This window comes from Mobula birostris, chromosome 4 (genome assembly GCF_030028105.1).
Source record: "Mobula birostris isolate sMobBir1 chromosome 4, sMobBir1.hap1, whole genome shotgun sequence".
Lineage (NCBI taxonomy): Eukaryota > Metazoa > Chordata > Chondrichthyes > Myliobatiformes > Myliobatidae > Mobula > Mobula birostris.
The window spans coordinates 33,339,593-33,366,913 of NC_092373.1; the positions used below are offsets into that span (position 1 = coordinate 33,339,593).

Consider the following 27,321-nt stretch of genomic DNA (forward strand, 5'->3'; position numbering starts at 1 on the left):
AAATATGAAAAACTGAGATGTAAAGGAACTTGGGAGCCCTGTACAGGATTCCCGAAAGGTTAATTTGCAGGTTGTGTCTATGGTAAGGAAGCCAAATGCAATGTTAGCATTCATTTCAAGAGGACTACAATATAAAAGCAAGGATGTAATATTGAGACTTTATAAAGCACTGGTGAGGCTTCACTTGGAGTATTGTGAGCAGGTTTTGGCCCCATATCATAGAAAGGATGTGCTGAAACTGGAGAGGGTTCAAAGGAGATTCACAAAGATGATTCCAGGATTGAATGGCTTGTCACATGAAGAACGTTTGATGGCTCTGAGCCTGTATTCACTAGAATTCAGAAGAATGAGGGATGACCTCATTGAAGCCCATCAAATGGTGAAAGGCCTTGGAGTGGATGTGGAGAGGATGCTTCCTATGGTGGGAGAGTCTCAGACCAGATAATACGACCTCAGAATAGATGGACGTCCATTTAGAACAGAGATGAGGAGGAACTCCTCTAGCCAGAGAGGGGTGAATCTGTTGCCACAGGCAGCTGTGGAGGCCAGGTCTTTTTTTTTATTTTACATATATATAAAATATATTTTTTAAGAGAGTTGGATAGATTCTTGATTGGTCAGGGCATAAAGGGATATGGGAAGAAGGCAGGAGATTGGGGCTGAGAGGAAACATGGATCAGCCATGATGAAATGGCAGAGTAGACTCGATGGGCCAAATGGCCTAATTCTGGTCCCATATCTTATGGTCTTGAGGCATTTTTGCCCTGCTAACATGATGAACTGAGATTGAAGTTTGAGCATACTTGGCTGCTTCAGGGAGTAGACCTAAGGACTCAGTTGGGGGTGGGGGGGGGGGTGAGAGGGTGGTGTGTGTGTGTGTGTGTGTGTGTGTGTGTGTGTGTGTGTGTGTGTGTGTGTGTGTGTGTGTGTGTGTGTGTGTGTGTGTGTGTATTTATTACCTCTTTCTCAGCACTATAGTTATCGTCTTTTTTTTAATTGGGTTATTCAGGTTTCTTGCTTTGTGGCTGCCTGTAAGCAAACAAATCTCAATAAATGTGCTTTGAATCTTGCATCTTCTTTATATATTTTTTCAAACACATGGCTCTGTTTAATACTAAAGTTGATATGTATTTAAATACAGCTAGTGGATCCTCCCTTTGGAACTATTTTTTTCCAAGTTGAATTACATCTACTCTTTGTATTCTGAAAGATCCATATAAAAGTGACCAAAACAAGGGAGAAGTTGCTGGTACATAAACGTGCTTTGCTATGAGGTTACAAAATGTCGAGGCTCTTTTGCAGTACAGAGTGTAACAACTTTCCAATTCTATGCTCTCAGCTTAGACTGAGAGGTACTTCAACATCTGCCAGACGATGCTGAGGATTTTCTACGAGTCTGTGGTGGCCAGTGCGATCATGTTTGCTGTTGTGTGCTGGGGCAGCAGGCTGAGGGTGGCAGACACCAACAGAATCAACAAACTCATTCCTAAGGCCAATGATGTGGTGGGGATGGAACTGGACTCTCTCACGGCGGTGTCTGAAAAGAGGATGCTGTCCAAGTTGCATGCCATCTTGGACAATGTCTCCCATCCACTACATAATGTACTGGTTGGGCACAGGAGTACATTCAGCCAGAGACTCATTCCACTGAGATGCAACATAAAGCGTCATAGGAAGTCATTCCTGCCTGTGGCCATCAAACTTTACAACTCCTCCCTTGGAGGGTCAGACACCCTGAGCCAATAGGCTGGTCCTGGACTTATTTCCTGGCATAATTTACATATTGCTATTTAACTATTTATGGTTTTATTATTATTTATGGTGCAACTGTAACGAAAACCAATTTCCCCCAGGATCAATAAATTATGACTATGACTAAACATTTCACTTCAGTTTCATTTGCCATGTTTAATGCCTTCACAAAATATAAAAATGGGACACTTAATTGTATTGATTAGTATAGCTGATTATATGTAAATTACCTCTTCCAGTTGATCTCATCTTAGTCCAACAGAACATTTACACTTTGAATTTATTAGACTTTCTATCAGTAGCACACTAAGATGTCACTCTCAAGAATCTAAGCTTTAGTTATAAATTAATACGCTAATTTAATCATAAATTTGTGAGCATCTTGACCTCACCTCTATTCTTTACATGTAAATTATAATACTTCTGCTTCCCCAGTCCATTTAATCACTTAGCAATGTCTTACACCTTACATACTTTAAATTGTGCAAATGCTAAGATCTAATTGTTTTAACAAGCAAATTTTATAACCTCATATGCTGAAATCACCCAACTTTATCAGCTTATCTATAGGGTAAAGTACCGTAGTTGTCTGGTACAACTGTACGTTCTTTACCTCTCACATCTAGTGTTCCAATTGCAATTAAATTTACCTTTACTAACTGAAGTTAAATGTCTACATTAGTTTGTAAAGAATTACTGCTAAATCGTTAAGATGTCTCTCTCATTTGCTACCCATCTAAAGCTGTAAACCATTATGCAGTCAAGTCAGTAAAATAGTCACATACCATAATTTCTCTATAATTGAACTTCCACCTGAGCCAAGTCATTCCACAGGTAGAGAATTACTCCCAATCAACCTTGTATTGAAGGTCACAGAAATGACTTTGATCTGCCCACATTTTTGAATAAGTTGCTTTCCATATTCCCTTCTCCCAACATACAATCCAAAAATACTATGACTAATGAACCAGAATAAAATAAGTACTTTTGTGCACGTCAGTATATTCACCTTTGCTCACTCCCTTAAAATACTGCTTTCAATCGGGCATTGTAATTTGACCCATCAAGTTGGCTCTTATAAAAAGATCTCATCAACCCCATTGCTCACATTATTTCCTGGTAACCTGTTCATCCTCACACCTTGCCAGGGGTGGTGGTAGAACCAGATACACAAGGGACAATTACGAAACTCTTAGATTAGTGCGTGGATGATAGAAACATGGAGGGTTATGTATGAGGGAAGGGTTAGATTGATCTTAAAGTGGGTTAAACAGTCGGCACAACATCGTGGGCCGAAGGGACTGTATTGGGTGTAATGTTCTATATTCTATCGATCTTACTAGTTTTATTTTTGTTATCACAATGAAGACTCTAGCAATAATAATCTATCCTGATCTAAAGCTCGATTACAAAAGATACTCCAGTTCTCATTAAGGTGAGAACGAGGCAAGGTTATTGGTGCTGTGCTAATGATAGCAAAGTTCAAATGCAGCAATGCTCTCAACAACAAAAAAAAATGCTGGGTAAGGAACTTGTAGCTTAGTTCTGCAGTGGAGAAATATTTTACGATCTATTTCCATCCTAATTGCCCCATTTTGTTCTACATTCCACCGTTAACTGCAGTTAAAGATTTTCTTATAGAGCACTGCCTCTGACAATCTGCAGTTCACTCGGTGCATGAGAGAGGCACGGATTGAAATAATTTCTTTTTGGAATTTAGAATTACTAGTTACCACCTGGGCGGACATAAAACTTACCTTTACAGTTCACCCCTCATTCCACAGTCACTCATTGTCAATTGCATTGATTTCAGCGGAACTGAAATCAGAACTGGGCGCCACAGTAGTGTAGCGGTTAGCGTGGGGTGTTATGGCATTCGAGGTTCATTTCAGGCACCATTCTGTAAGGAGCCTCTGTACGTCCTCCCCATGGAATGTGTGGGGTTTCCCCAAGTGCACTAGCTCCCTCTCATTGTCCAAAGACATTCTGGATAGGCTCACTGTTCATTATAAATTGTTCCGCTCTGAAGTTAGGGTAAATCAGGGTTACGGGGTTACTGGGGCGTTGTGACTCAAAGGGCCAATGCTGTGCTGTATGACTAAATAAATAAACTATAGACTGGTGAGGGAAATCGCTGGAGAAAATTCTTAGGGATGGCATAAATGAGCATTTAGAAATCCATGGCCTAATTACAGAAAGCCAACATGGCTTTCTACATGGCAAGTCATGCCTTATCAACTTGATCAAGTTTTTTTGACAAGGTGACAAGAGAGATTGATGAGGGTTCGGCAGTGGATGTTGCCTACATGGATTTTAGCAAAGTGTTTGACAAAATCCCTCATGGGATTGGTTATTCGGATTCGGAACTGACTCACACATAGTAGACAGAGGGTAGCATTTGAAAAATGTGAGCTGGAGATCTGTCATTACTAGAGTTCCACAGGGATCTGTTACTGGGATCTCTGCGGTTTGTAATGTACATAAATGACCTGGATGAAAATGTACTTGGTTGGGTTAGTAAGTCTGCGGATGATACCAAGATTGGTGGAGTTGTGGATAGTGTAAAACACTGGCAAAGAATACAGCATGATATAGATCAGTTGCAAATATGGGCAGAGAAATGGCAGGAGGAGTTTAACCAGGGTAAATGTGAGTTGTTGCAGCTTGGTAGGGCAAATGCAAGGAGATAGTGCACTTAACAGTGTTGTTAAGCGGAAAGGTTTTGGGATCCAAGTTCATAGCTTAATGGAAGTGGCTACACAGGTCAATAAGGTGGTCAAGAAAGCTTATAGAATGCTTGCTTCCATTAGTCGAGGCACTGAGTGCAAATGTCAAGAGGTTATGTTGCAATTTTATAAAACTCTGGTTAGACCACATCTGGAATATTGCATGCAGTTCTGGCCACCCCGCTATAGGAAGGACGCTGAGGCTTTGGAGAGGGTGCAGAAGAAGTTTGCCAGGATGCTGCCTGGCTTCAAGGGCATGTGCTATCACGAGACGCTGGATAAGCTTGTGTTGTTTTCTCTGGAGCACCGGAGGCTGAGGGGAGATCTGATAGGAGTTTACAAGATTATGAGAGGCATAGGTATGCAGAGAGTATCTGTTTCCCAGGGTTGAAATGTCTAATATTAGAAGGCATGCATTGAAAGTTTTTTTTACTCAGAGTTGTAGATGCCTGGAATGTGCTGCCTGGTATGATGGCAGAGGCAAACACACTGGAAGCCTTTAACATGTTGGATAAGCACATGGATGTAAGTAAGATGGAGGGATATGGACATGGTGTAGGTAGGAGGGAAACAACAGGAATTCTGCAGATGCTGGAAATTCAAGCAACACGCATCAAAGTTGCTGGTGAACACAGCAGGCCGGGCAGCACCTCTAGGAAGAGGTACAGTCGACGTTTCAGGCTGAGACCCTTCGTCAGGACTAACTGAAGGGTCTCGGCCTGAAACGTCGACTGTATCTCTTCCTAGAGATGCTGCCTGGCCTGCTGCATTCACCAGCAACTTTGATGTGTGTTGTAGGTAGGAGGGATCAGTGTTTGAGTGTTTTTGATTTGCTAGTTCGGCACAAAATGTGGGCCAGATGGTCTGTTCCTGTGCTGTACTGTTCTGTGTTCTATGAAGTCAGGTGGTTTCCTTAGTAGGCAGTAAATTCATCTTTATGTTGAAATTGTGTATTGCATTGAGTTAGGGGTGCAGCTCCAAGAATTGGTATGCAAATGGTCCACTCTCAGTTTACCACCCATAATAAAAACATAACATACTGTAGTCTATAAGATTACCTGAATGCTCCAGTATAACCACTGTATCGTTCCTCTGCTGTGAAGGCACACTTTGATTGCCCATTCTCATTCCCGATGCACAGTTCACAAAGTTTTGACGGATAGCCCTTCTGACCTGCACCCGGCACACAGCTTGCCGAAAAGAACTCACTGACGGCTGTACAGGAGAGTCAATTAAATTGTTATGCATCTCCAAATCTGTTACAGTAGCCCAAGTCTTATCAGGAACAATTGAGCAGATTAAATCTACATCTAAAATGAGCAAACATTTCTTCAATAAAAGGAGTGGCCCCTTTAAGATGGAGATGGAGGAATTTCCTCTCACATGGTCAAGAATCATTGTACTCTCTAACCTCAGAGATGTGGAGGCTTAATTGCTGAATAAAGTTGAGATTTTCATCTAGAGAGGAGTAAAGGATTTTGGTGAAAGAAAAGCTGAGACCAAAATCAGATCAGTTATGAGTTTACTGGATCCCTGATTAGGCTCGAAGGCTATGTAGTAAAATAATTTCTAATCTCTATTTTTTATGATCTAACCTTTACAGCAAATATTAAAGATTTCTCCACTAATGGCAAGTAATGATATGCATGTTGGGAAGCCTGTCCTTTAGCTTGATGAGTTCTGGGATCCACCCATTTCCAAATAAGGGAATCATAAACACAAAATAATCTGCAGGTGCTGGGGTCAAAGCAACACTCACAAAACGCTGGAGGAACTCAGCAGGTCGGGCAGCATCCATGGAAAAGATTGGTCGACGTTTTGGGCCGGAACCCTTCGTCAGGACGAAGGGGTCCTGACGAAGGGTTCCTGCCCGAAATGTTGACTGATCATTTCCACGGATGCTGTCCGACCTACTGAGTTCCTCCAGCGTGTTATGAGTGTTGCTCCAAATAAGGGAAGATTTGTCTATGAAGCATTCATGGTATACCCAGCTCCCAATTCACGATGCAATGCTTTTAATGTGGTTTAATAGATCAATTTTAAAATACATGGAAAGAAAGAACAATTCAGTACTAAGGGGTTGACCATTAAACTTTTAAGTAATGCTGTCAGAGGATGTTACCGAGGTTCTGTGTTTATGGATTGGACTATGAAATGTGGACCAGTCTGTGTTTTTGCCTGTTCTTTCTTGTTGCTGTGCGCTAAGTCTGTTAGTTTAGTTTTTTTGTGCTGGGGAGGGAGTTTGGGAGTTGCTGTTCCTATTGCCACTGGGTGCATTTTGTTAGATTTTTGTGTGGGGGGGAGGGGTGTTTGGGGGGTGATAATCATGTTGCCATTCCTTTCTGTGCAGGGTGGGGGGAGTTGATGTTTTTCTTTAAAAGAATTCTATAGTTTTATTTGTTTCGTGGCTTTCTGGAGAAGACAAATCTCAAGTTGTTTACTGCATATATACTTTGATAATAAATGAACCTTTGAACCTTTAGTATTGAGTCATACCAGCATGAAATGTAACAACTACATTCCTGGTTGCAAATCAGGAAGATTTAAACAATATTTTTTACTTCTATTTTCTGTTTAAGTTCATGATGTTGTCCGCATTTGCTAGAAATCTGAGACCATTCCTGTCATTCCCAGTAACTGGTCACTACGGTAATGCATCCTTGGGTTATTTCTCCAAATGACACAGAAAGACTGTCTCACTGCTGTGTGACACGATCTGTCCATCAGCTGCAAGCAGCAATTGTAAAGAGTCATTAACAAAGGAATAGTGAAAGAATTAAAATAAATATTGAACTTGTATTGTCTGTATCTGGAGATGCAACAATATGACGCACATTACCAAGATTAAATTTATTTATTCTCATTGAGACTCCACTTTCCAGAATAAATAATTCCAGGTTGTTGCATTTGCTTGCCTATAACTACTGATGAGACCTGAAACCAAGAGATAGAACAAAGGCGGAACTGGAAAGAAGCCCTTTATTCATAAAGCCACACAACTACAAAAATCTCAAAACTTAACAGTACATCCGAAAGTGCAACTATTTAAATAGTTTACCCAAGAACATTCCAGACATTGATAGGAACAACAGCCAATCAGTGAAAGCCAGCCTGGGATTGGCTGTCAGCTGACCAATAGGCATTGGCTGTTCCAGCTCACCTAATACCTCCTTCTTGGAGATGATTACCTGTAGGATTTGAGCCGAGGGTTGATTTAGATTGCAGTAACTGGCTTACAGTGGCTATCACATCTTCTTAGTGGTTGCAGGCTGTCACGATGTTGCTTGAGGCTGTGCTGGAGCTAGAGGTTGGTTCAGTCGGGGTAAATCGAACCCTTCAAGTAGGAGATGGGTGTTTGATGATCTGTCCAACGAGCACTAGTTGATGTGCAAGCAGTGATGTCTGTCTATGATAACTGCATATAGAGCATTTTCCCCATTCATTCGTCAATCTGAACTGATACCCAAGGGCCTTGCCCATTGCGATACTGTCTGGCCCACACTACAGCTCTGGGCTTGAATAAATTCACCCGTTGACCGAGGTCTGTGTGGCTGCCTTTGTACACTTGAGCATCTACTGTCTCAGATGTTGGTCACTGTGGAAGCATTGCATCCAAAACTGTGCGCAGTTTTCTTCCCAAAAGTGCTTCAGCTGGAAGCTTCTCCTCAAGGCCTGGACGCGGCATAATTCGATGTCAGAGAGCCTCAGCCTATGCTCCTTCCCCTCTTGAAGCTAACCACAAACCTCTCTGCTTGGCCGTTGGACTGTGGATGATATAGGGGTGAGCGGAAGTGGATAATTCCACTGTTTTAGCAGAATGCAGCAAACTGCTGTGCACTGAATAGGGTGCCATTGTCAGAAAAAGCAGCAACTTGCGACGATTTGGAGCTTTGAGCAGCGCCAAATCTGCATTCAGGATTGATTGGCAAGACCAAGTTAAAGTAAGCTCTTCGAGGCTTCCGTAAGAGAAGGCAAGAAAAGCTGTGGGTAGGGTTCCCCCAATATTTTATTGTTCTTCCTTCTTTATACTTGCTCACATAGAACAGTAGGGATGCCAGGCAGGGTAGTGGACTGTTCCTCTTGTGGGATGTGGGAAGGCAGGGGGACCTCCCATGTCTCTGATAACCACACCTGCAAGGAGTGTATCCAGCTGCACCTTCTAACACTACACATTAAGGAGTTGGAGCTGGAACTAGATGAACTCTGGATCATTTGGAAACTGAGAGGTGATAGTTAGGACATGTAGAGAGATAGTTACACCCAAGGTGCAGGACACAGGAAACTGTGTGACACTCCGGAAGTGGAAAGGGGTAAACAGTTATTGCAGGGTACCCATGTGGACATCCTCCTCAAACAGCTATACCACCTTGGACACTGTTGGGGAGGGTGACCTGTCAGCGATCACGACTCTGGCAGTGAATGTGGCTCTACAACTCAGAAGGAAAGAGGGGAGAAGAGGTGCGCAGCGGTGATAGAGGATTCGTTAGTTGGGAAATGGACAGGAGGTTCTATGGACAAGTACGAGATTCCCGGATGGTATGTTGCCTCCTGGGTGCCAGGGTCCGGGACATCTCAGGTCGAGTCCTCAGCATTCTTAAGTGGGAGGGTGAACAGCCAGAAGTCATGGTCCATGGGTAGGAAGAGTGACGAGGTTCTGCAAAGTGAATTCAAGGAGTTAGGTGCTAAGTTAAAGGGCAGGACCTCCAGCGTTGTGACCTCAAGATTGCTACTTGTGCCACATGCCAGTGAACTCAGAACTAGGAAGGTTATACAGTTTAACATGTGGCTAAGGAGTTGGTGTAGGAGGGAGGGCATAAGATTTTTGGATCATTGGGCTCTCTTCTAGGGAAGGTGCAACGGGTACAGAAGAGATGGTTTGCACCTGAACTGGAAGGATACTAATATACTAGTGGGAAGGTTTGCTAGTGCTGCACAGTGGGTGTAAACTAGAGTTGCAGGGGGAAGGGACCCAGAGTTCCAGAACAGTTAGTGGAGAGGTTATGGAGACAGATGTTGTTAAGACCTCAGACAAAGTCAGGAATCAAAAGGTTGAGCATGGTGCAACTAATGTTCTGAGCTACATATATTTCAATGCAAGAAGTATCATAGAAAAGGCAGATGAGCTCAGGGCATGGATCAGCACCTGGAATTATGATATTTTAGCCATTAGTGACAGTTGCGTCTGACATATTAGTGGGAAAGTTATTGGAAGGTATTCCGAGGGACCGGATGTACAAGTATTTGGGTAAACATAGACTGGTTAAGGATAGTCAGCATGGCTTCGTGTTAGTAGGTCATGTCTAACCAACCTTAGAGTTTTTAAAGAGGGAGGAAAGTACCGGAAAATGGATGAAGGCAAGGCAGTGGATGTTGTCTACATGGACTTTAGCAAGACACTTGACAAAGTTTCACATGGGAGGTTGGTTAAAAAGGTTCAGTCACTTGGCATTCAGGATAATAAATTGTTTTGGACATTGGTTTTGTGGGAGAAGTCAGAGAGTGGTAGCAGATGGTTGCCTCTCTGACTGGAGTCCTGTGACTAGTGGGGTACTGCAGAAATCAGTTCTGGATCTGTTGTTTGCTGTCTATATCAACAATCTGGATGATAATGTGGTTAGCTGGATCAGCACATTTGCAGATGACTCCAAAATAGAGGATGTAGTGGACAGTGAGGAAGGCTACCATGACTTGCAATGGGACCTGGATCAGCTGGGAAAGTGGCAGATGGAATTTAATGCAGTCAAGTACAAGGTGTTGCACTTCAGTAGGACTAACCAGGACAGATCTTACACAGTGCACCATGGGGCACTGAGGAGTGTGCTAGAAAAAGGGGATCTGGGAATGTAGGTTTGGTTGAAATTGTCGTCACAAGTAGATAGGATCGTAAAGAAAGCTTTTGGCACATTGGACGTCATAAATCAAAATATTGAGTACAGGAGATGGGATGTTACGTTGAAGTTGTATAAGGCATTGGTGAGGCCTAATATGGAATATTGTGTGCAGTTTTGGTCACCTATCCACAGGAAAGATGTAAATAAGGTTGAAAGAGTACAGAGAAATTTTACCAGGATGTTACTGGGTCTAGAGGACCTGAGTTATAAGGAAAGATTAAATAGGTTAGGACTATATTTCTTAGAATGTAGAAAATTAGAGAGGAGATTTGATAGGGTAAATGCAAGCAGGCTTTTTCCATGGAGGTTAAATAGGACCTCAATCAGAGACAATGCATTAAGGATGAAAGGTGAAAAGTTTAAGGGGAACATGAGGGGAAACTCCTTCATTCAGAGGGTTGTGAGAGTGTGGAATGAGCTGCCCGTGCAAGTGGTGTGTGTGAGCTTGAATTCAATGTTTAAGAGCAGTTTGGATGGTAGGAGTATGGAAGGCTATGGTTCTGGTGTAGGTCGATGGAAGAAGGCAATTTAAGTGGTTTGGCACAGACTAGATGGGCTGAAGGACCTGTTTCTGAGCTGTACTTTCCTATGACTCCATGACTAACTATTTCTGGAATTCCAAAGTGGCTGAAGATCTGTAGCAGCTGTGAATGGTAGTCTCTGTCATTGTTGACTTCATAGATAATACTTCTGGTCATTTGGTATTAGTGTCAACTAGCATAAGTGAAGTACAGCTATTAATTAGGCCAGTGAAGTCAATGTGTTCTCAAGTCCAAGGTCTGGTAGCTAAGTCCATGGTTGTAGATTGGCTTTACTTGGATTCTGTGCTGCCATAGAGTACTGAGTACACTGCTTGCATACAGATGTGAAATCTTCATCATTGCCCAGCCATTACACAAACCGTCTAGCCAGGGCTTTCATTCAATTGATGCCTGGATGACCATGGTGGAATTGTTTCAGTACTTTTGGTCAAAGTGCTTGTGGAACCAATATTCTGTCTCCAAATACTAGGCAGCAGTCCACAGTTCAAAGCAATGTTTGACGTTGGTAAAAGTGTACAAAATCTTCTCCAACCTTTACTGGCCATCAATCAATGATGGAGATACGCTGAAGAAGGGGCTCTGCAGCCATTTCTGCTCTGATCTTGTTGCCCGTGACCTGAACATATCAGCAGCATTTGATACAACCCTGTGGACTTTACAATCAATTGAAATTTCAGCCACGACTGCATCTTCATTTTCAGTAACTCGCTGATTCACAAGTCTGGACAGGGCATCTGCCTGACCAAGCTTCTGGTTTGACCTGTACTTGATTTCAAAATTGTAGGCTAATAACACTGTTGCCCACCTTTGTAGATGGTTTACTATATACACTGGGATGCCTTTCTTAAACCCAAAGATGGACAACAGTGGCTCGTGATCATTAAGGACAGTGAAGCGTCCACCATAAAGCATCTTGTGGAATTTCTTCATAGCAAAGATGATTCCCAAAGCTTTTCCATAGCTTCTTTCTGCTGCAATCAGTAACCTGACTGCATGCATGACAGCTTTCTCGGAAACATCAGAGAAGATCAAGAATATAGCACCTCCCACCCCATAATTGGATGCATCTGTTGTGATGCCTGGCAGCTCTGGGTGGAACTGTATCAGGAGAAGGTAGGATGACAATATTCTTCACCTGATGAAATGACTCTTGGCATTGTTTGGACCATTTCCTTGTGGTACCCTTGTTGAGCAGGGCACTGAGCGGCTCTCTCAGCGTTAGCATTTGCTGCAAACGAGTTTCTTGTATTGGCAGTTTCTTCCATAATGCCATGCACCACAGTTCCAACAGGCTGTGTTTGGCCATTTGGAGACCTAATGTGTGATGAAATCTGGGCCATTGGAAACTGCATTGACATGGTTCTGTTCGACCAGGTTAGAATTGTGTTTTGGGTTGATCAAATGCTGACATTCTTGACTGACAGCTTGTACAGTCATATCAGGGTCCTGCTCCAGTCTGGCCAGGAGCCTTTTGCGAAACGTCTGCATCGCCATATGTGCCTGAAGTCTGCACATAAAAATCAGACATTTGAACTGTGATTCAGTCATGTTATCCAGCTTGAATTTTTCACATGCGTGATCGACAGCACTGGATATGATGAAGTCACTCGCATCGTGTTTAATCAGTTTTAATCAGTGGTAGCAAACACTGAAGAGAGAACTGATGACTGCTTTCCAAAAAGGCTTGTTAGCTCGTCTTAAGTCTTTATTTAGTAAAACCGCATAACTACAAAATTGTCAAAGACTCAAAATTCCCAAAGCGCAACTATTTAAATAGTTTACCCAAGAACATTCAAGACATCGATAAGAACAATGACCAATCAGTGAAAGTCAGCCTGAGATTTGTTGTCAGCTGGCCAACGGGCACTGGTTGTTTCAGCTCATCATAAGAAAGGCTGTATTTCCTCTCATCGTAGTTTAGGTTACAAATCAATTTACAACTTTCATTATATATTAATATAAGCTTGAATAGACTTATTGCTAAACAATTTCCAACTCATTACTTCAATCATAGTCTTTAAAAAAATGGCTTGTTCAAACTTACTGTCACCTCTGTCCTCTATGCTTGCAAGGAAAAATATACTGAGCCTAGTGGGACTAATTAAACAGCTCTTTGAATGGACTAGCACAGGCATGGAGAGCTGAGCGGCATTTGTCTTGCCATCTTTCATTCTATGATCTCTATTGGCTCTGGTGCATGAGTGAGGTATCCACCAGTACCTCAAAAACCCAGTTTAAATTCCTACTGTTTGCTTTCATTCACCTAATGTGAACTACCATGCAACAACCTAGTTTAATTTCCACTTATTCTTTTCACACTCAGGCCTGACACAGTAGATTGAAATAAATGTCGTTTTGCTTATTTTCGAATCCTCTCTAATTAGTGCATCACCAGGTTCTTGTCGCCATGGACTTGTTTTCAATTCTGCCTTTGTCTTTTTTTTTTCCACAAAATGGTATAAATTTATTTTCTGTCTTGTCTGTACCTACACAGCTGACACTGCTGCAAGCAAATTTTTCATTGTACTTCTGCTTGTGCACATGACAGTAAACTTGAATTATATTCATTTCCAAAAGGCAGGAAGGAACGTTAACCTTTTTACTACTGCCACGGCATAATATGATGTTCCTTCATTATCACCTAATGCATAAAGATTTCATTCAAGCTTATTTTCCAAAGTTGTCTTGTCAGCATCTTTTTAAACTTAATGTTAACAATAAATCGAAGTGTTTTTCTGGGTGCTGAAAGGCAAGTATATTTACCACTAAAGAAAAAGGTGGCATGATAGCGTTAGCGGTTAGTGCAATTGTTTAGCAGTGCCAGTAATCAGCGATTTGGGTTCCATTCCTGCCACTGTCTGTAAGGAATTTGTACACACTCCCCGTGACCATGTGCCTTCCTCCCATATTAGGGTAAATACGTTGCTATGTTAGCAGTGGAAGCATGGCAACACCCACCGGCTACTCCCAGAACAATCTCAGATGCAAGACAACGTATTTTATTGTTCATGTAACAAATTAAACTAATTCTAATCTCTTTAAGATCTTTCTCACCTTTAGCAACCTTGCATTTGTCAGCTTTGATTTCACCCATCTCCATCAGTGTACCAATGGGTATGTTCCATCCAGCAGTTCTGTTCAGCCCAGTGTGACAAGACTTCTTTCCTTTCAACTGATTGATGGTGAAGGAGTTATGACTCGACCTTTTTACTACTGCCACGGCATAATATGATGCTCCTTCATTATCACCTAATGCACAAAGATTTCATTCAAACTTATTTTCCAAAGTTGTTTTGTCGGCATCTTTTTAAACTTAGTATAGCACTAGTTTTGCACAACTTACAAATACAACAGATACTGCAGGTAAATGAGGGTATTCTTAGAATGGAGGCTTACTGGACAGTCTCCTATAATGTTTTTCTGTTTGGTTTTAATTGAAAAGGTCGCCAGAAAAGAAAATAATATTATATTCAGGAAATCCCAATTTTTGGAATCCATTTCTGCTCACCTGTGAACTGCTACAGCTGGTTTTTGGAAAACATCTTTTTTAGCTACTCACAACTGACTACTATGTCCGAGTTAAAAAAAAAAAAGGATATTAGTGGCCAAAAAAAAGAAAACTGGTTATGAAGACACAAAAGAGACTGTAGGTGCTGGAAATCTACAGCAACACACAAAATGCTGGAGGAACTCAGCAGGTCAGGCAGCAGGCATGGTAATACACTTCAGTGCAAATCCAGAAAATGGAAATGCTATTTTCTCTTTTACCTGCTTCCTGAAGGCACCAGTTCCATTTTGCAAATCAGAAGCAATTTGTCATCACTTAATATTCAGTCAGCATCCTCCTCTATAACTCTCAACAATTTGACTTTGAACTTGCCAAAACAACGATTGCGGTGTTTCACTGCAGCCCTGAACTGGACTACCTCAATATTGGATAAAATTCTAAATGAAACAGTTTGTAATCAGTGGCTGTCTGCCAATATTGTTAACAAAATGTTGAAGTATTTGAACAAGATGTTCTGGGTGAGAGCACAACCAACTCAGTAACTGAGCTTGATCTGCACACCATTGAGTCCACGTCTTTAATTGCTCTTACTTTAAGATAAAGGCTGGGCGGTAGACTGCTGCCCACCTAAAACTATCTATGTGGAGTGTACTCATTCACCCTCTAAGTGATTCCATACAGACACTGTAATCATTTCATCAGTCCACACTAATGCAAATAGTATTTTTGCTACAACAAACACTGTTACTTTTAATTTATATTTAAATTCCTTAGTTTAGTGTTTCAATTGAAAAAATGTCCTTTGAAAAACAATGAACTAGTCACAGAATTCTAAGTATCAAATTTTCCATTCTCACCCACTAGACAGAATAGCAATGAACTCCTTGACACTAATGGTTATGAACAAAATACAGTATATTGCCTAGTTAGCGATGCTGAAATTCTAATTACACTTACACAAAATGTTGTCAACACTTGTCAACAGACAAATAGAAATGAATTACTTAAAGAATGCTTAAGTGGTTATAGCACACAGTAATTTGTTAGTCCAAATTAATCCAGATGGAGTAAAGGATTCTTTATCATGCGTTTGTCAAGATTTTCTGTACAATGAAGATTATTCTGATACGGTACACAAAATGTAGAAGAGTTGAGAGTGGACTGCTAGAAAACAGTGCTGGAGAGGTAATAATGGGACACAACAAAATGGCGGACAAACTGAATAAGAATTTTGTATCAGTCTTCACTGTAGAAGGCACTAGCAGTATGGCGGAAGTTCCAGGTGTCAGGAGTCATGGGTCATGAAGTGTGTGAAGTTACCCAATCAAAGAGAAGATTCTCGGGAAACTGAAAGGTCTGAAGGTAGACAAGTCACCTGGGCCAGATAACGATGGCTGAAGAGATTGTGGCGACATTAGTAATGAACTTTCAAGAATCACTAGATTCTGGAACGGTTCTGGAAGAGTGGAAGATCGCAAATGTCACTCCACTTTTCAAGAAAGGGAAGAGACAGAAGAAAGGAAACTATAGGCTAGTTAGTCTGACCTCAGTGGTTGGAAAGATGTTGGAGTCAATTATTAAGGATGAGGTCTCAGGATACTTGGAAGCACATGATAAAATAGGCCGTAGTCGGCATTGTTTCCTCAAAGGAAAATCATGCTTGACAAATCTGTTGGAATTCTTTGAAGAAATAACAAGCAGAATAGACAAAGGAGAATCGGTTGACGTTGTGTACTTGGATTTTCAGAAGGCCGTTGGCAAGGTACCACACATGAGGCTGCTTAACAAGCTACAAGCCCATGGTATTACAGGAAAGATTCTAGCAAGGATAAAGAGTGGCTGATTGGCAGGAGGTAAGGAGCAGAAATAAAGGGAGCCTTTTCTGGCTGGCTGCCAGTGACTAGTGGTGTTCCACAGGACTGTGTTGAGACCAATTCTTTATATATTATATGTGGATGATTTGGATGATGGAATTGATGGCTTTGTTGCAAAGTTTGCAAGCAATATGAAGATAGGTGGAGAGGCAGGTAGTTTTGAAGAAGTAGTGAGGCTACAGAAGTATTTAGACAGATTAGGAGAATGGGCTAAGAAATGGCAGATACAGTGTCGGGAAGTGTATGGTCATGCACTTTGGTAGAAGAAATGAAAAGGTTGATTATTTTCTAGGAGGAGAGAAAATACAAAAAAACTGAGTTGCAAAGGGACTTGGAAGTCCTTGTGCTGGATTCCTTAAAGGTTAAGTTACAGGTTGAGTTTGTGGTGAGGAAGGCAAATGCAGTGTTAGCATTCATTTCAAGAAGACTAGAATATAAAAGCAAGGATGTAATCTTTTTCGGATCTCCCCCTCCCCTTCCCACTTTCAAATCTCTTACTATCTCTTCTTTCAGTTAGTCCTGACGAAGGGTCTTGGCCCAAAACGTCGACTGTGCTTCTTCCTATGGATGCTGCCTGGCCTGCTGCATTCCACCAGCATTTTGTGTGTGTTGATGTGATATTGAGGCTTTCTAGAGCACTGGTGATGCCGCACCTTGTGTATTGCGAACAGTTTTGGGCCTTTATCTTAGAAAGCATGCGCTGAAACTTGGCAGTGTTCAAAGGAAGTTCACGAAAATGATTCTAGGATTGAATGACTTGTCACATAAAGACTGTTTGATGGCTCAGGGCTTGTATTCACTAGAATTCAGAAGAATGAACAGAACCTCATTGAAACCTATTGAGTGGTGAAAGGCCTTGATAGAGTGGATGTGGAGAGGATGCTTCCTATGGTGGGAGAGTCTCAGACCCAAGGGGACAGCCTCAGAATGGAGAGGTGTCCTTTTAGAATGGAGACAAGAAGGAATTTCTTTAGCCAGAGATGGTGAATCTGTAGAATTCTTTGTCACAGGCAGCTGTGGACGCCAAGTCTTTATGTATATTTAAGGCAGAGGTTGATAGATTCTTGATTGGTCAGAGCATGAAGGGATACAGGGAGAAGGCAGGAGATCGAGGCTGAGAGGAAAATTGCATCAGCCATGATGAAATTTCGAAGCAGACACAATGGCCTAAATCTGCTCATACATCTCATGGTCTTATGGTCAATGGTTCTAGAATGAAAAGGTTTCTTCAGCGCTCTAGGATTCAGTATCCTCTTTGCCTCTTCTGAGTATTGTGTCAAGTATGCAGAGTTCCACGAGTATGACAGTCGGGTTAATTCTCCTGCCTTTGCACTTGAAGTGCAGTTTCTTACTGGAACTACATAATTGCTGAATTATCATATTTTATTTCTTACTTGTATAACTTTCCCCTGCAGCGGGCACCAATCCATACAGCTTTCCAGCTGTGTAAATCTGTCCTGCATCCAAGGTTACTGCATCAATTTCTTTTTCCTGTGTTGAAACAATTAATAATCAATTTCATGATATTGATTAAAATTACATTTCATTACATAATTAAAGAAAGAGTATTGTAGGGATATGAAGACTTAGCCTCCTTGGTGAAAACCTCAGGTAGAAGAAAAATGCTGATAAACTTTTCTAAATACTAGAAAAGAAAAAGAATGGAGAAGATGGTTGGACACCTCAGCTAGTCCTCTATGAGGAAACAGAATATTCAATTGATGGATTATTCATCAACTACATCTCAAAGAATCATCGACTTGATCCAAGATGTTGCCTATGCCATGTTCCTGTGACGCTTTTACAGTAACTCTAGTTTCAGCATCTATTTTGTACAGCAGAATTCTGTGACTATGAACCATAACCCAGAATGTGGAAACCTACTGAAGACTTTGACTCAACACTAAGTCCAGCAAAAGTTCTAGATCATTCTGAGTCAAAAGCCCTCCAACTTTGCATTAGCCATTGATCCCATACAAGCAACAATCTTATTGATGTGTATGGGATTTCCAATATTTATTAAGTTGTTAATATTAATACTTTATTTTTTTCTTTAAACTTACCTTCCTCATTGTGTTGTAGTAGTTTAATGTACTTTTAAATAATTTATTTTCTAACTCAATTCCAAGACAAATATTTTTCATTTAAATTTAATATTCAAAATTTTTTAAAAACAATAATATGTGTTGGAGAACAGCAAGGTGTCAATGGCAGCCCAGGAAGTGGAACTTTGGTTTTACTGGTCAAGTCCACTTGCAGACTGTTCTTACCCATGGAAGGGATGTGGAGTCAAGGCCTTCAATACAATGGTCCTGTGATGCCCCAGAAGGCAAGTGTGGTGTTATGATAAACGCATAGCCCATATCAGTTTGGCCACCATGTGGTATATATCAAAAGAGGCAGACTAGGGGTACGAACTGTGCAGGGAATGGTAATTGCCATGGGACAATTAGACAGCACAATGAAGTAACAAAAAAGGTGATGCTAAAATGGAGAATTTTTCTCAAAATATTTTTATATAATTAAGTGCTGTGAGGTAATCCATTTAATTCTTTACATTAATTTAGGTAACTTATAATTAAATAATATCTCATGTTGGCCTTTTAGCCTACTCTGAGATCAATCTAACCCTCTCCTCCTGCATAAATGCTCCTGATAATATCAGCCTCTACCACCATCCCTGGCAGGGCATTCCACACATTCACCATTTTGTTTTTTTTTTTTTTTTTTTGTTTTTTTTTTAAACTTACCTTTGACATCCTCCCTATACTTTCCTCCAATCACTTTAAGAATGTGCACCCTGGTATTAGCATTTCCATCCTGGCCATTCACCCAATCAATGCCTCATCATTTTGTACACCTCTATCAAGTCATCTTTTATCCTTCCCTCCAAAGAGAAAAGCCTTTGCTCTCTCAACCTTGCTTCATAAGACATGCTCTCTGATCCAGGCAGCATCCTGGTAAATCTCCTTTGCACCCTCTCTGAAATTTCCACATCCTTCCAAAAATGGGTGACAAGAACTAAACACAACATTCCAAGTAATATTTGTTGTCAGGTTTCCTGACCTAACCCGATTCAATTATGTTTACATAATGAGTACAAATGATCAGGTAAAATCTAACCCCAGATAAGAATGTAACCACTTTCCAGAAACCTCCAGTGAATGAGGAATCTATTTCCTGAGCAAACACCATCACCATAAGCCTCAGTTCACAGGTCATCATCAATAACTCAACAGCTCTGCATGGTGGGCATGGGGTGGTGGGAAAACTCCGGTGTGAAAATCATAAATGTTCTGCTTATGTTTTAGGATCAAAAACATCATCCCATTCCCATCAATAAAACAGATGCACTCACAGTATTTCATGTGCTGCACCCATTTTTCTTTCAGTGACTAGAAAACATAATTGGGAGGAGATAGTTGTAGGTTGGTTTGGACAGATAGGTTTGACAATGCAGATCGAGGATAATGAGATCACGAAGTGAGGAGATCTGAGTAGAGAGATCCAAAGGTGGAGAGAGCTGAGGTGAAATGGTGTTGAGGGTGAGGTGGAGAGATAGGTTGGCAGTGGGGTAGGAGGGAGGAGATCAGGAGTTGGAGAAGGAAGGAGATGTCAGTGGGCAGGAAGGAAGGAAGGAAGAAGATTAAGGTTGTGAGTAGAGTGGCAATATAAGGGACAGGAGTGGAGTGAGGACATTTATGGATGAGAGGAATATGCAGAGATCAGTGGGTAGAAGAAGGAGGAGAGATGAGTAGGACAGGAATGGGGAGGTGGGATCAGGTTACGGTAGCAGGGTGGGGAAATCAGGTCAGTGAAATCAGCACGGAGAGACTAGGTTATGGATCGGGGATACAATCAATCAGAATTGGGTGGGCAGATCTGGGACTGAGAGCAAGGTGAGGAAATTATGGGGAAAAATATAATGAGGATTGATTGAAGGGGTGAATATATCTGGGGAATGGAGTGAAGTAGAAAGACTGAGGAAGCAAGTAGAGAGATGGGCAATGAGGAAATCAGGTGCTGGGGAGAACACTTGGGGGTGGATGAAGTGTATGACGTGGACTTCAAATAAAGATGCAGTGCAAATTAAATAAGGAGAAGGAAGAGATCAGGCAAGGTTGGAGATAATTATCAGTTTGTTTATATGGACTCCTCAAACCATCCACGTATAACACCACTTGCCAATCTTCCTCCGCCTTGGACCTTTAACAGTATTTAGTATTATTTATGAACAGTGCCTTGCTTCACCTTGGTAATCCTTTCTGAGAAATTCTCTACATTATCCATTGCTTCTTAGAACAAGCTAACTTGTTCTCTAAATTTCTCAGTTCTGATGAAGATTCTTTGTAAGGTACATTAACTCTGTTTCTCTTTACACGGTTATGTCACAATGCCTTGAAAACAATAACAACATTCATGTTTGCAGTTCAAGTGTAAAGCTTGCAAATTGTGAGACTTTCGAAATTTTTGTCCCAAGCACACCACAACCTATTTTGTTTAATGGCATTTTATGTTCCTAGAATTACTTTAAAAAAATGAGCACACTAAATTAATGAGGCCTGCTGTTTCAAAAAAAGCCTTTCTCTTTACACTCTTTTGAGCAAACCAAATAAACTTTTATCCTGAGGATAAAGATCTACAACAAGCCATTCATTTCAGTGTAATGTTCTATACGAAAGAATCCAACAAAATAACATGCAAGCCTTGAAAAAGAGATTTGGATTTGGTTTGTTTTAATGTCCTATAGGAATGGCACACAGATGTGCCATGCACATTAAGCAGCTATCATTGTGGGCATTGTGCAAATCTGGATCCTACCTTAATTTTTATCATGCAGTCTGTGGGATTGTCACCTGATACACATTGAATTGATGGTGTCAGGTTTTGGCTTTGGAATGCTATAGCCATATCTCCACATTTCAATATTTCACTTCTGGATTGTGTGCACCAGCGCAGAGTCTCCGGCAACCCTGAGGAAAGAAAGCAACACTAGTTATTATCTGTCTGCACTGATGCAACTTCACTGTCACAATTTGCTTTAAATAATGTGTATAAATGTTATAAGTTAAATGTACAAATGGACCGCTGCACACAATCAAAATAAGCTGCAGAGAGTTGTAAACCTAGCTCCATCACGAGCACTAGCCTCCATTGCTTCCAGGATATCTTCAAGGAGTGATGCCTCAAAAAGGCCGCGTCCATCATTAAGGACCCCCATCACCCAGGTCGTGCCTTGCTCCCATCAGGAAGGAGATACAGGAGTCGAAGGCACACACTCCATGATTCAGGAACAGTTTCTTCCCCTCTGCCATCCTATTTCTGAATAGGCATTGAACCCACGATATCTACCTCACTACTTTTTTTTATTTCTATTTTTGCACTACTTGTTTAATTTAACTAATATATTTTTTTTACTGTATTTCACAATTTTTCTCCATTATTATGGATTGAATTGTACTGCTGCCACAAATTCAACAGATTTCACAGCATATGCTGGTAATATTCAACCTGATTCTGATTCCATTTTGTCCTGTGTCACCAATGATTTAGCAGAAAATATTGGAATTGGTTTAAAATACATGTTAGTAGGGAAGTAGTGTTAGGTAAATTGAAGGGATTAAAGGCAGATAAATCCCCAGGGCCAGATGGTCTGCATCCCAGAGTGCTTAAGGAAATAGCCCAAGAAATAGTGGATGCATTAGTGATAATTTTTCAAAACTCTTTAGATTCTGGACTAGTTCCTGAGGATTGGAGGGTGGCTAATGTAACCCCACTTTTTAAAAAAGGAGGGAGAGACAAACCAGGGAATTATAGACCGGTTAGCCTAACGTCGGTGGTGGGGAAACTGCTAGAGTCAGTTATCAAAGATGTGATAACAGCACATTTGGAAAGCGGTGAAATCATCGGACAAAGTCAGCATGGATTTGTGAAAGGAAAATCAGGTCTGATGAATCTCATAGAATTTTTTGAGGATGTAACTAGTAGAGTGGATAGGGGAGAACCAGTGGATGTGGTATATTTGGATTTTCAAAAGGCTTTTGACAAGGTCCCACACAGGAGATTAGTGTGCAAACTTAAAGCACATGGTATTGGGGGTCAGGTATTGATGTGGATAGAGAATTGGTTGGCAGACAAGAAGCAAAGAGTGGGAATAAACGGGACCTTTTCAGAATGGCAGGCAGTGTCTAGTGGGGTACCGCAAGGGTCAGTGCTAGGACCCCAGTTGTTTACAATATATATTAATGACTTGGATGAGGGAATTAAATGCAGCATCTCCATGTTTGCGGATGACACGAAGCTGGGCGGCAGTGTTAGCTGTGAGGAGGATGCTAAGAGGATGCAGGGTGACTTGGATAGGTTAGGTGAGTGGGCAAATTCATGGCAGATGCAATTTAATGTGGATAAATGTGAAGTTATCCACTTTGGTGGCAAAAACAGGAAAACAGATTATTATCTGAATGGTGGCCGATTAGGAAAAGGGGAGGTGCAATGAGACCTGAGTGTCATTATACACCAGTTATTGAAAGTGGGCATGCAGGTTCAGCAGGCGGTGAAAAAGGCGAATGGTATGCTGGCATTTACAGTATTTCGAGTACAGGAGCAGGGGGGTACTACTGCAGTTGTACAAGGCCTTGGTGAGACCACACCTGGAGTATTGTGTGCAATTTTGGTCCCCTAATCTGAGGCAAGACATCCTTGCCATAGAGGGAGTACAAAGAAGGTTCACCAGATTGATTCCTGGGATGGCAGGACTTTCATATGATGAAAGACTGGATGAACTAGGCTTATACTCATTGGAATTTAGAAGATTGAGGGGGGATCTGATTGAAACATATAAAATCCTAAAGGGATTGGACAGGCTAGATGCAGGAAGATTGTTCCCGATGTTGGAGAAGTCCAGAATGAGGGGTCACAGTTTGAGGATAAAGGGGAAGCCTTTTAGGACCGTGATTAGGAAAAACTTCTTCACACAAAGAGTGGTGAATCTGTGGAATTCCCTGCCGCAGGAAACAGTTGAGGCCAGTTCATTAGCTCTATTTAAGAGGGAGTTAGATATGGCCCTTGTGGTTAAAGGGATCAGGGGGTATGGAGGGAAGGCTGGTACAGGGTTCTGAGTTGGATGATCAGCCATGATCATACTGAATGGCGGTGCAGGCTCGAAGGGCCGAATGGCCTACTCCTGCACCTATTTTCTATGTTTCTATGTAAAAACAATTCAGCCACAGAGTTTTAACAAGTCTCATTTTAACAAGAAAACAAAAATGCTGAAAACTCTCAGCATGTCAGGCTGTTGAGTGGAAGAACAGGCTTAATTTTGGGTCAATAATGCTTCATTGGGACTTGGAGGCTATGGAAATGATTATTTTTAAGCTGCAGAAAGGATGTTGGAGGAAATCATTAACATGAGAGATTCTGCAAATCTTGAGCAACACACAAAATGCTGGAGGAACTCAGCAGGTCAGGCAGCATCTATGGAAATTAATAAACAGTTGATTTTTCGGGCCAAAACCTGTCTTCAGGATGGATAGCACAAAGGAAATTTTTCAGACAGAGTTGCCAGGGTGATTCAAATGTTTATAGTTAATGGGGAAAGTTAGAGTAATAAAAAGCAGAGACAAGTACAGCTGTGAAATGCAGACCAAAGGTATTAGAGATATCAAACCAAAAGAAGGAACACATCAGCCAGTGTCTGTGAAGAAAAAGAACTATTTCAAGATTCAAATAAACAACAGGAATTCTGCAGATGCTGGAAATTCAAGCAACACACATCAAAGTTGCTGGTGAACGCAGCAGGCCAGGCCGGGTCCAACATATTATTCTCCGTAACTTCCGCCACCTCCAACAGGATCCCACCACTAAGCACATCTTTCCCTCCCCCCGTCTCTCTGCTTTCCGCAGGGATCGCTCCCTACACAACTCCCTTGTCCATTCGTCTCCCCCATCCCTCCCCACTGATCTCCCTCCTAGCACTTATCCGTGTAAGCGGAACAAGTGCTACACATGCCCTTACACTTCCTCCCTTACCACCATTCAGGGCCCCAAACAGTCCTTCCAGGTGAGGCAACGCTTCACCTGTGAGTCAACTGGGGTGATATACTGCGTCCGGTGCTCCCGATGTGGCCTTTTATATATTGGCGAGACCCGACGCAGACTGGGAGACCGCTTTGCTGAACATCTACGCTCTGTCCGCCAGAGAAAGCAGGATCTCCCAGTGGCCACACATTTTAATTCCACATCCCATTCCCATTCTGACATGTCCATCCACGGCCTCCTCTACTGTAAAGATGAAGCCACACTCAGGTTGGAGGAACAACACCTTATATTCAGTCTGGGTAGCCTCCAACCTGATGGCATGAACATCGACTTCTCTAACTTCCGCTAAGGCCCCACCTCCCCCTCGTACCCCATCTGTTATTTATTTTTATGCACACATTCTTTCTCTCACTCTCCTTTTTCTCCCTCTGTCCCTCTGAATATACCTCTTGCCCATCCTCTGGGTCCCCCCCCCCCGTCTTTCTTCCCGGACCTCCTGTCCCATGATCCTCTCGTATCCCCTTTTGCCTATCACCTGTCCAGCTCTTGGCTCTATCCCTCCCCCTCCTGTCTTCTCCTATCATTTTGGATCTCCCCCTCCAACTTTCAAATCCCTTACTCACTCTTCCTTCAGTTAGTCCTGACGAAGGGTCTCGGCCTGAAACGTCGACTGCACCTCTTCCTACAGATGCTGCCTGGCCTACTGCGTTCACCAGCAACTTTGATGTGTGTTGCTCAAGATTCAAATGTATTTATCACGTGTATGTCCACCTGAAGATTCATCTGTTGTTTGCATTAACAACCAGCAATGTGTTGGGGCAGCCTTAAAGTATAAAAAAAAAAGTAATTTTATACCATGGAATCCAGTTAATTAGGACACACAAGGACCAGTCAGTACATTTTTGCCAAATTAAGTGGCTGTCTGAATTAGCCAAAGTTTCATGGAAATAGTTTTTTAAAAAAGTATATAAAAAAGACAAACTACTATTTAACTGAGTAGTGAATTATAAGACCATAAGACATAGGAGCAGAATTAGGCCATTCAGCCCATCGAGTCTGCTCCACCATTTGACATGGCTGATCCATTCCCCTCAACCACGTTCTTCTGCCTTCTCCCCATTACATTTCACAGCCTGACCAATCAAGAATCTATCAGCCTCCACCTTAAATACATCCAATGACCTGGCCTCCACAGATTCACCTCCCGCTGGGTAAAGTAGTTCCTCTTCAGCTCTGTTCTAAAAGGACGGCCCTTTATTCTGAGGTTGTGTCCTCTGGTCTTAGCTCCATCACTATAGGAAACATACTCTCCATATCCATTCAATCTTGGCCTTACAACATTCAATAGGTTTCAATGAGATCCCCCCTTCATTCTTCCAAACTCCAGTGAGTACAGACCCAGAACCATAACCATCAAATGCTGCTTATATGATAAGCCTTTTATTCCCGGAATCATTTTCGTGAACCTTCTTTGAACCCTTTCCAATGTCAGCATATCATTTCTCAGATAAGGGGCGCTAATCTGCTCACAATACTCCAAGTGAGGCTTCACCAGCGCCTTATAAAGCCCCAGAATTACATCCTTGTTTTAATATTCTACTCCTCTAGAAACCAATGCTAACATTGCATTTGCCTTCCTCACCACTGGCTCAGCCTACAAGGTAACCTTCAGGGATCCTCGTGCAAAATCCCTTTGCGTCTTGGATTTTTGCTTTTTCTCCCTGTTTAGAAAATAGTCTACACCTTTATTCCTTCTACCAAAGTTCATGACCATACACTTCCCGACACTATTCCATCTGCCACTTCACTGCCCATTCTCCCAATCTGTCCAAGACCATCTGCGGCCTCTCTGTTTCAACAACACTACCTGCTCCTCCACCTATCTTCGTATCATCTTTTAGTTTGGCCCCAAAGCCATCAATTCAATCATCCAAATCATTGACATACAACATACAAAGTAGTCATCCCAAGACAGACCCCTGCAGAACACCACTTGTCATTGGCAGCGAAAGAAAAAAGGCTCCCTTTATTTACCCTCTGCCTCCTGCCAATCAGCCAATGCTCTATCTATCCATGCTAGTATCTTTCCCATAATACCAAGGGCTCTTATCGTGCTAAGCAGTCTCATGTGGCACCTTGTCAAAGGCCTCTGAATATCCAAGTACACAACATCCACCAATTCTCCTTGGTCTTTCCTGTTTGTTATTTCCTCAAAGAATCCCAAAAGATTTGTCAGGCAAGATTTTCCCTTAGGGAAACCACGCAAACATTGGCCTATTTCATCACATGCCTCCAAGTACCTCACAACCTCATCCTTAATAATTGACTGCAACATCTTCCCAACTGCTGAGGTCAGACTCACTGGCATACAATTTTCTTTCTACTGCCTCTCTCATTTCTTGAAGACTGAAGCAACATTTGCAAATTTCCAGTCCTCCTGGACCATGTCATAATCTATTGTTCTTGAAAGATCATTACTAATGTCTCCACAATCTCTTCAGCTACCCCTTACAGACCCTGGGATGTAGTCCATCTGGTCCAGGTAACTTATCTACCTTCAGACCTTTCAGCTTCCCAGGCAGGTTCTTCCTAGTAATAGCAACTACACTCATTTCTGTCCCGTGACACTGTCAAACTTCCGGCATACTGCTAGTGTCTTCCACAGTGAAGACTGATGCAAAGTACTTATTTAGTTGGTCCCCCATTACTACCTCTCCAGCATCATTTTACAGCAGATATCTACACTCACATCTCATTCACACTTTATATATCTGAAAAAAATTCTGGTATCCTCTTCAATATTATTGGCTAGCTCAGATTCATAATTCATCTTTTTGCTCATTATGGCTTTCTTAGTTGCCTTCTGCTGGTTTTTTTAAAAGCTTCCCAATCCTCTAACTTTCCACTGATATTTGCTCTCTTTTACTTTTACGTTGGCTTTGACTTCCCCAGTCAGCCACAGTTGTGTCATCCTGGCTTTAGAATACTTCT

At 41.7% G+C, this 27,321-nt stretch overlaps 1 protein-coding gene across 2 annotated transcripts in view; it reads right to left on the reverse strand.

The window, feature by feature from the left end:
- Window positions 1-27,321, reverse strand: part of meltf (melanotransferrin) — a 91,358-nt gene that overhangs the window by 23,172 nt on the left and 40,865 nt on the right. For both annotated transcript variants that reach the window (XM_072255115.1, XM_072255116.1), the window contains exons 9-12: window positions 21,115-21,266; window positions 17,688-17,784; window positions 13,966-14,160; window positions 5,537-5,693 (exon numbers count right to left, since the gene is read on the reverse strand). In XM_072255115.1, coding sequence (XP_072111216.1) covers window positions 5,537-5,693; window positions 13,966-14,160; window positions 17,688-17,784; window positions 21,115-21,266 — 601 coding nt within the window. The remainder of the gene's footprint in view (window positions 1-5,536; window positions 5,694-13,965; window positions 14,161-17,687; window positions 17,785-21,114; window positions 21,267-27,321) is intronic.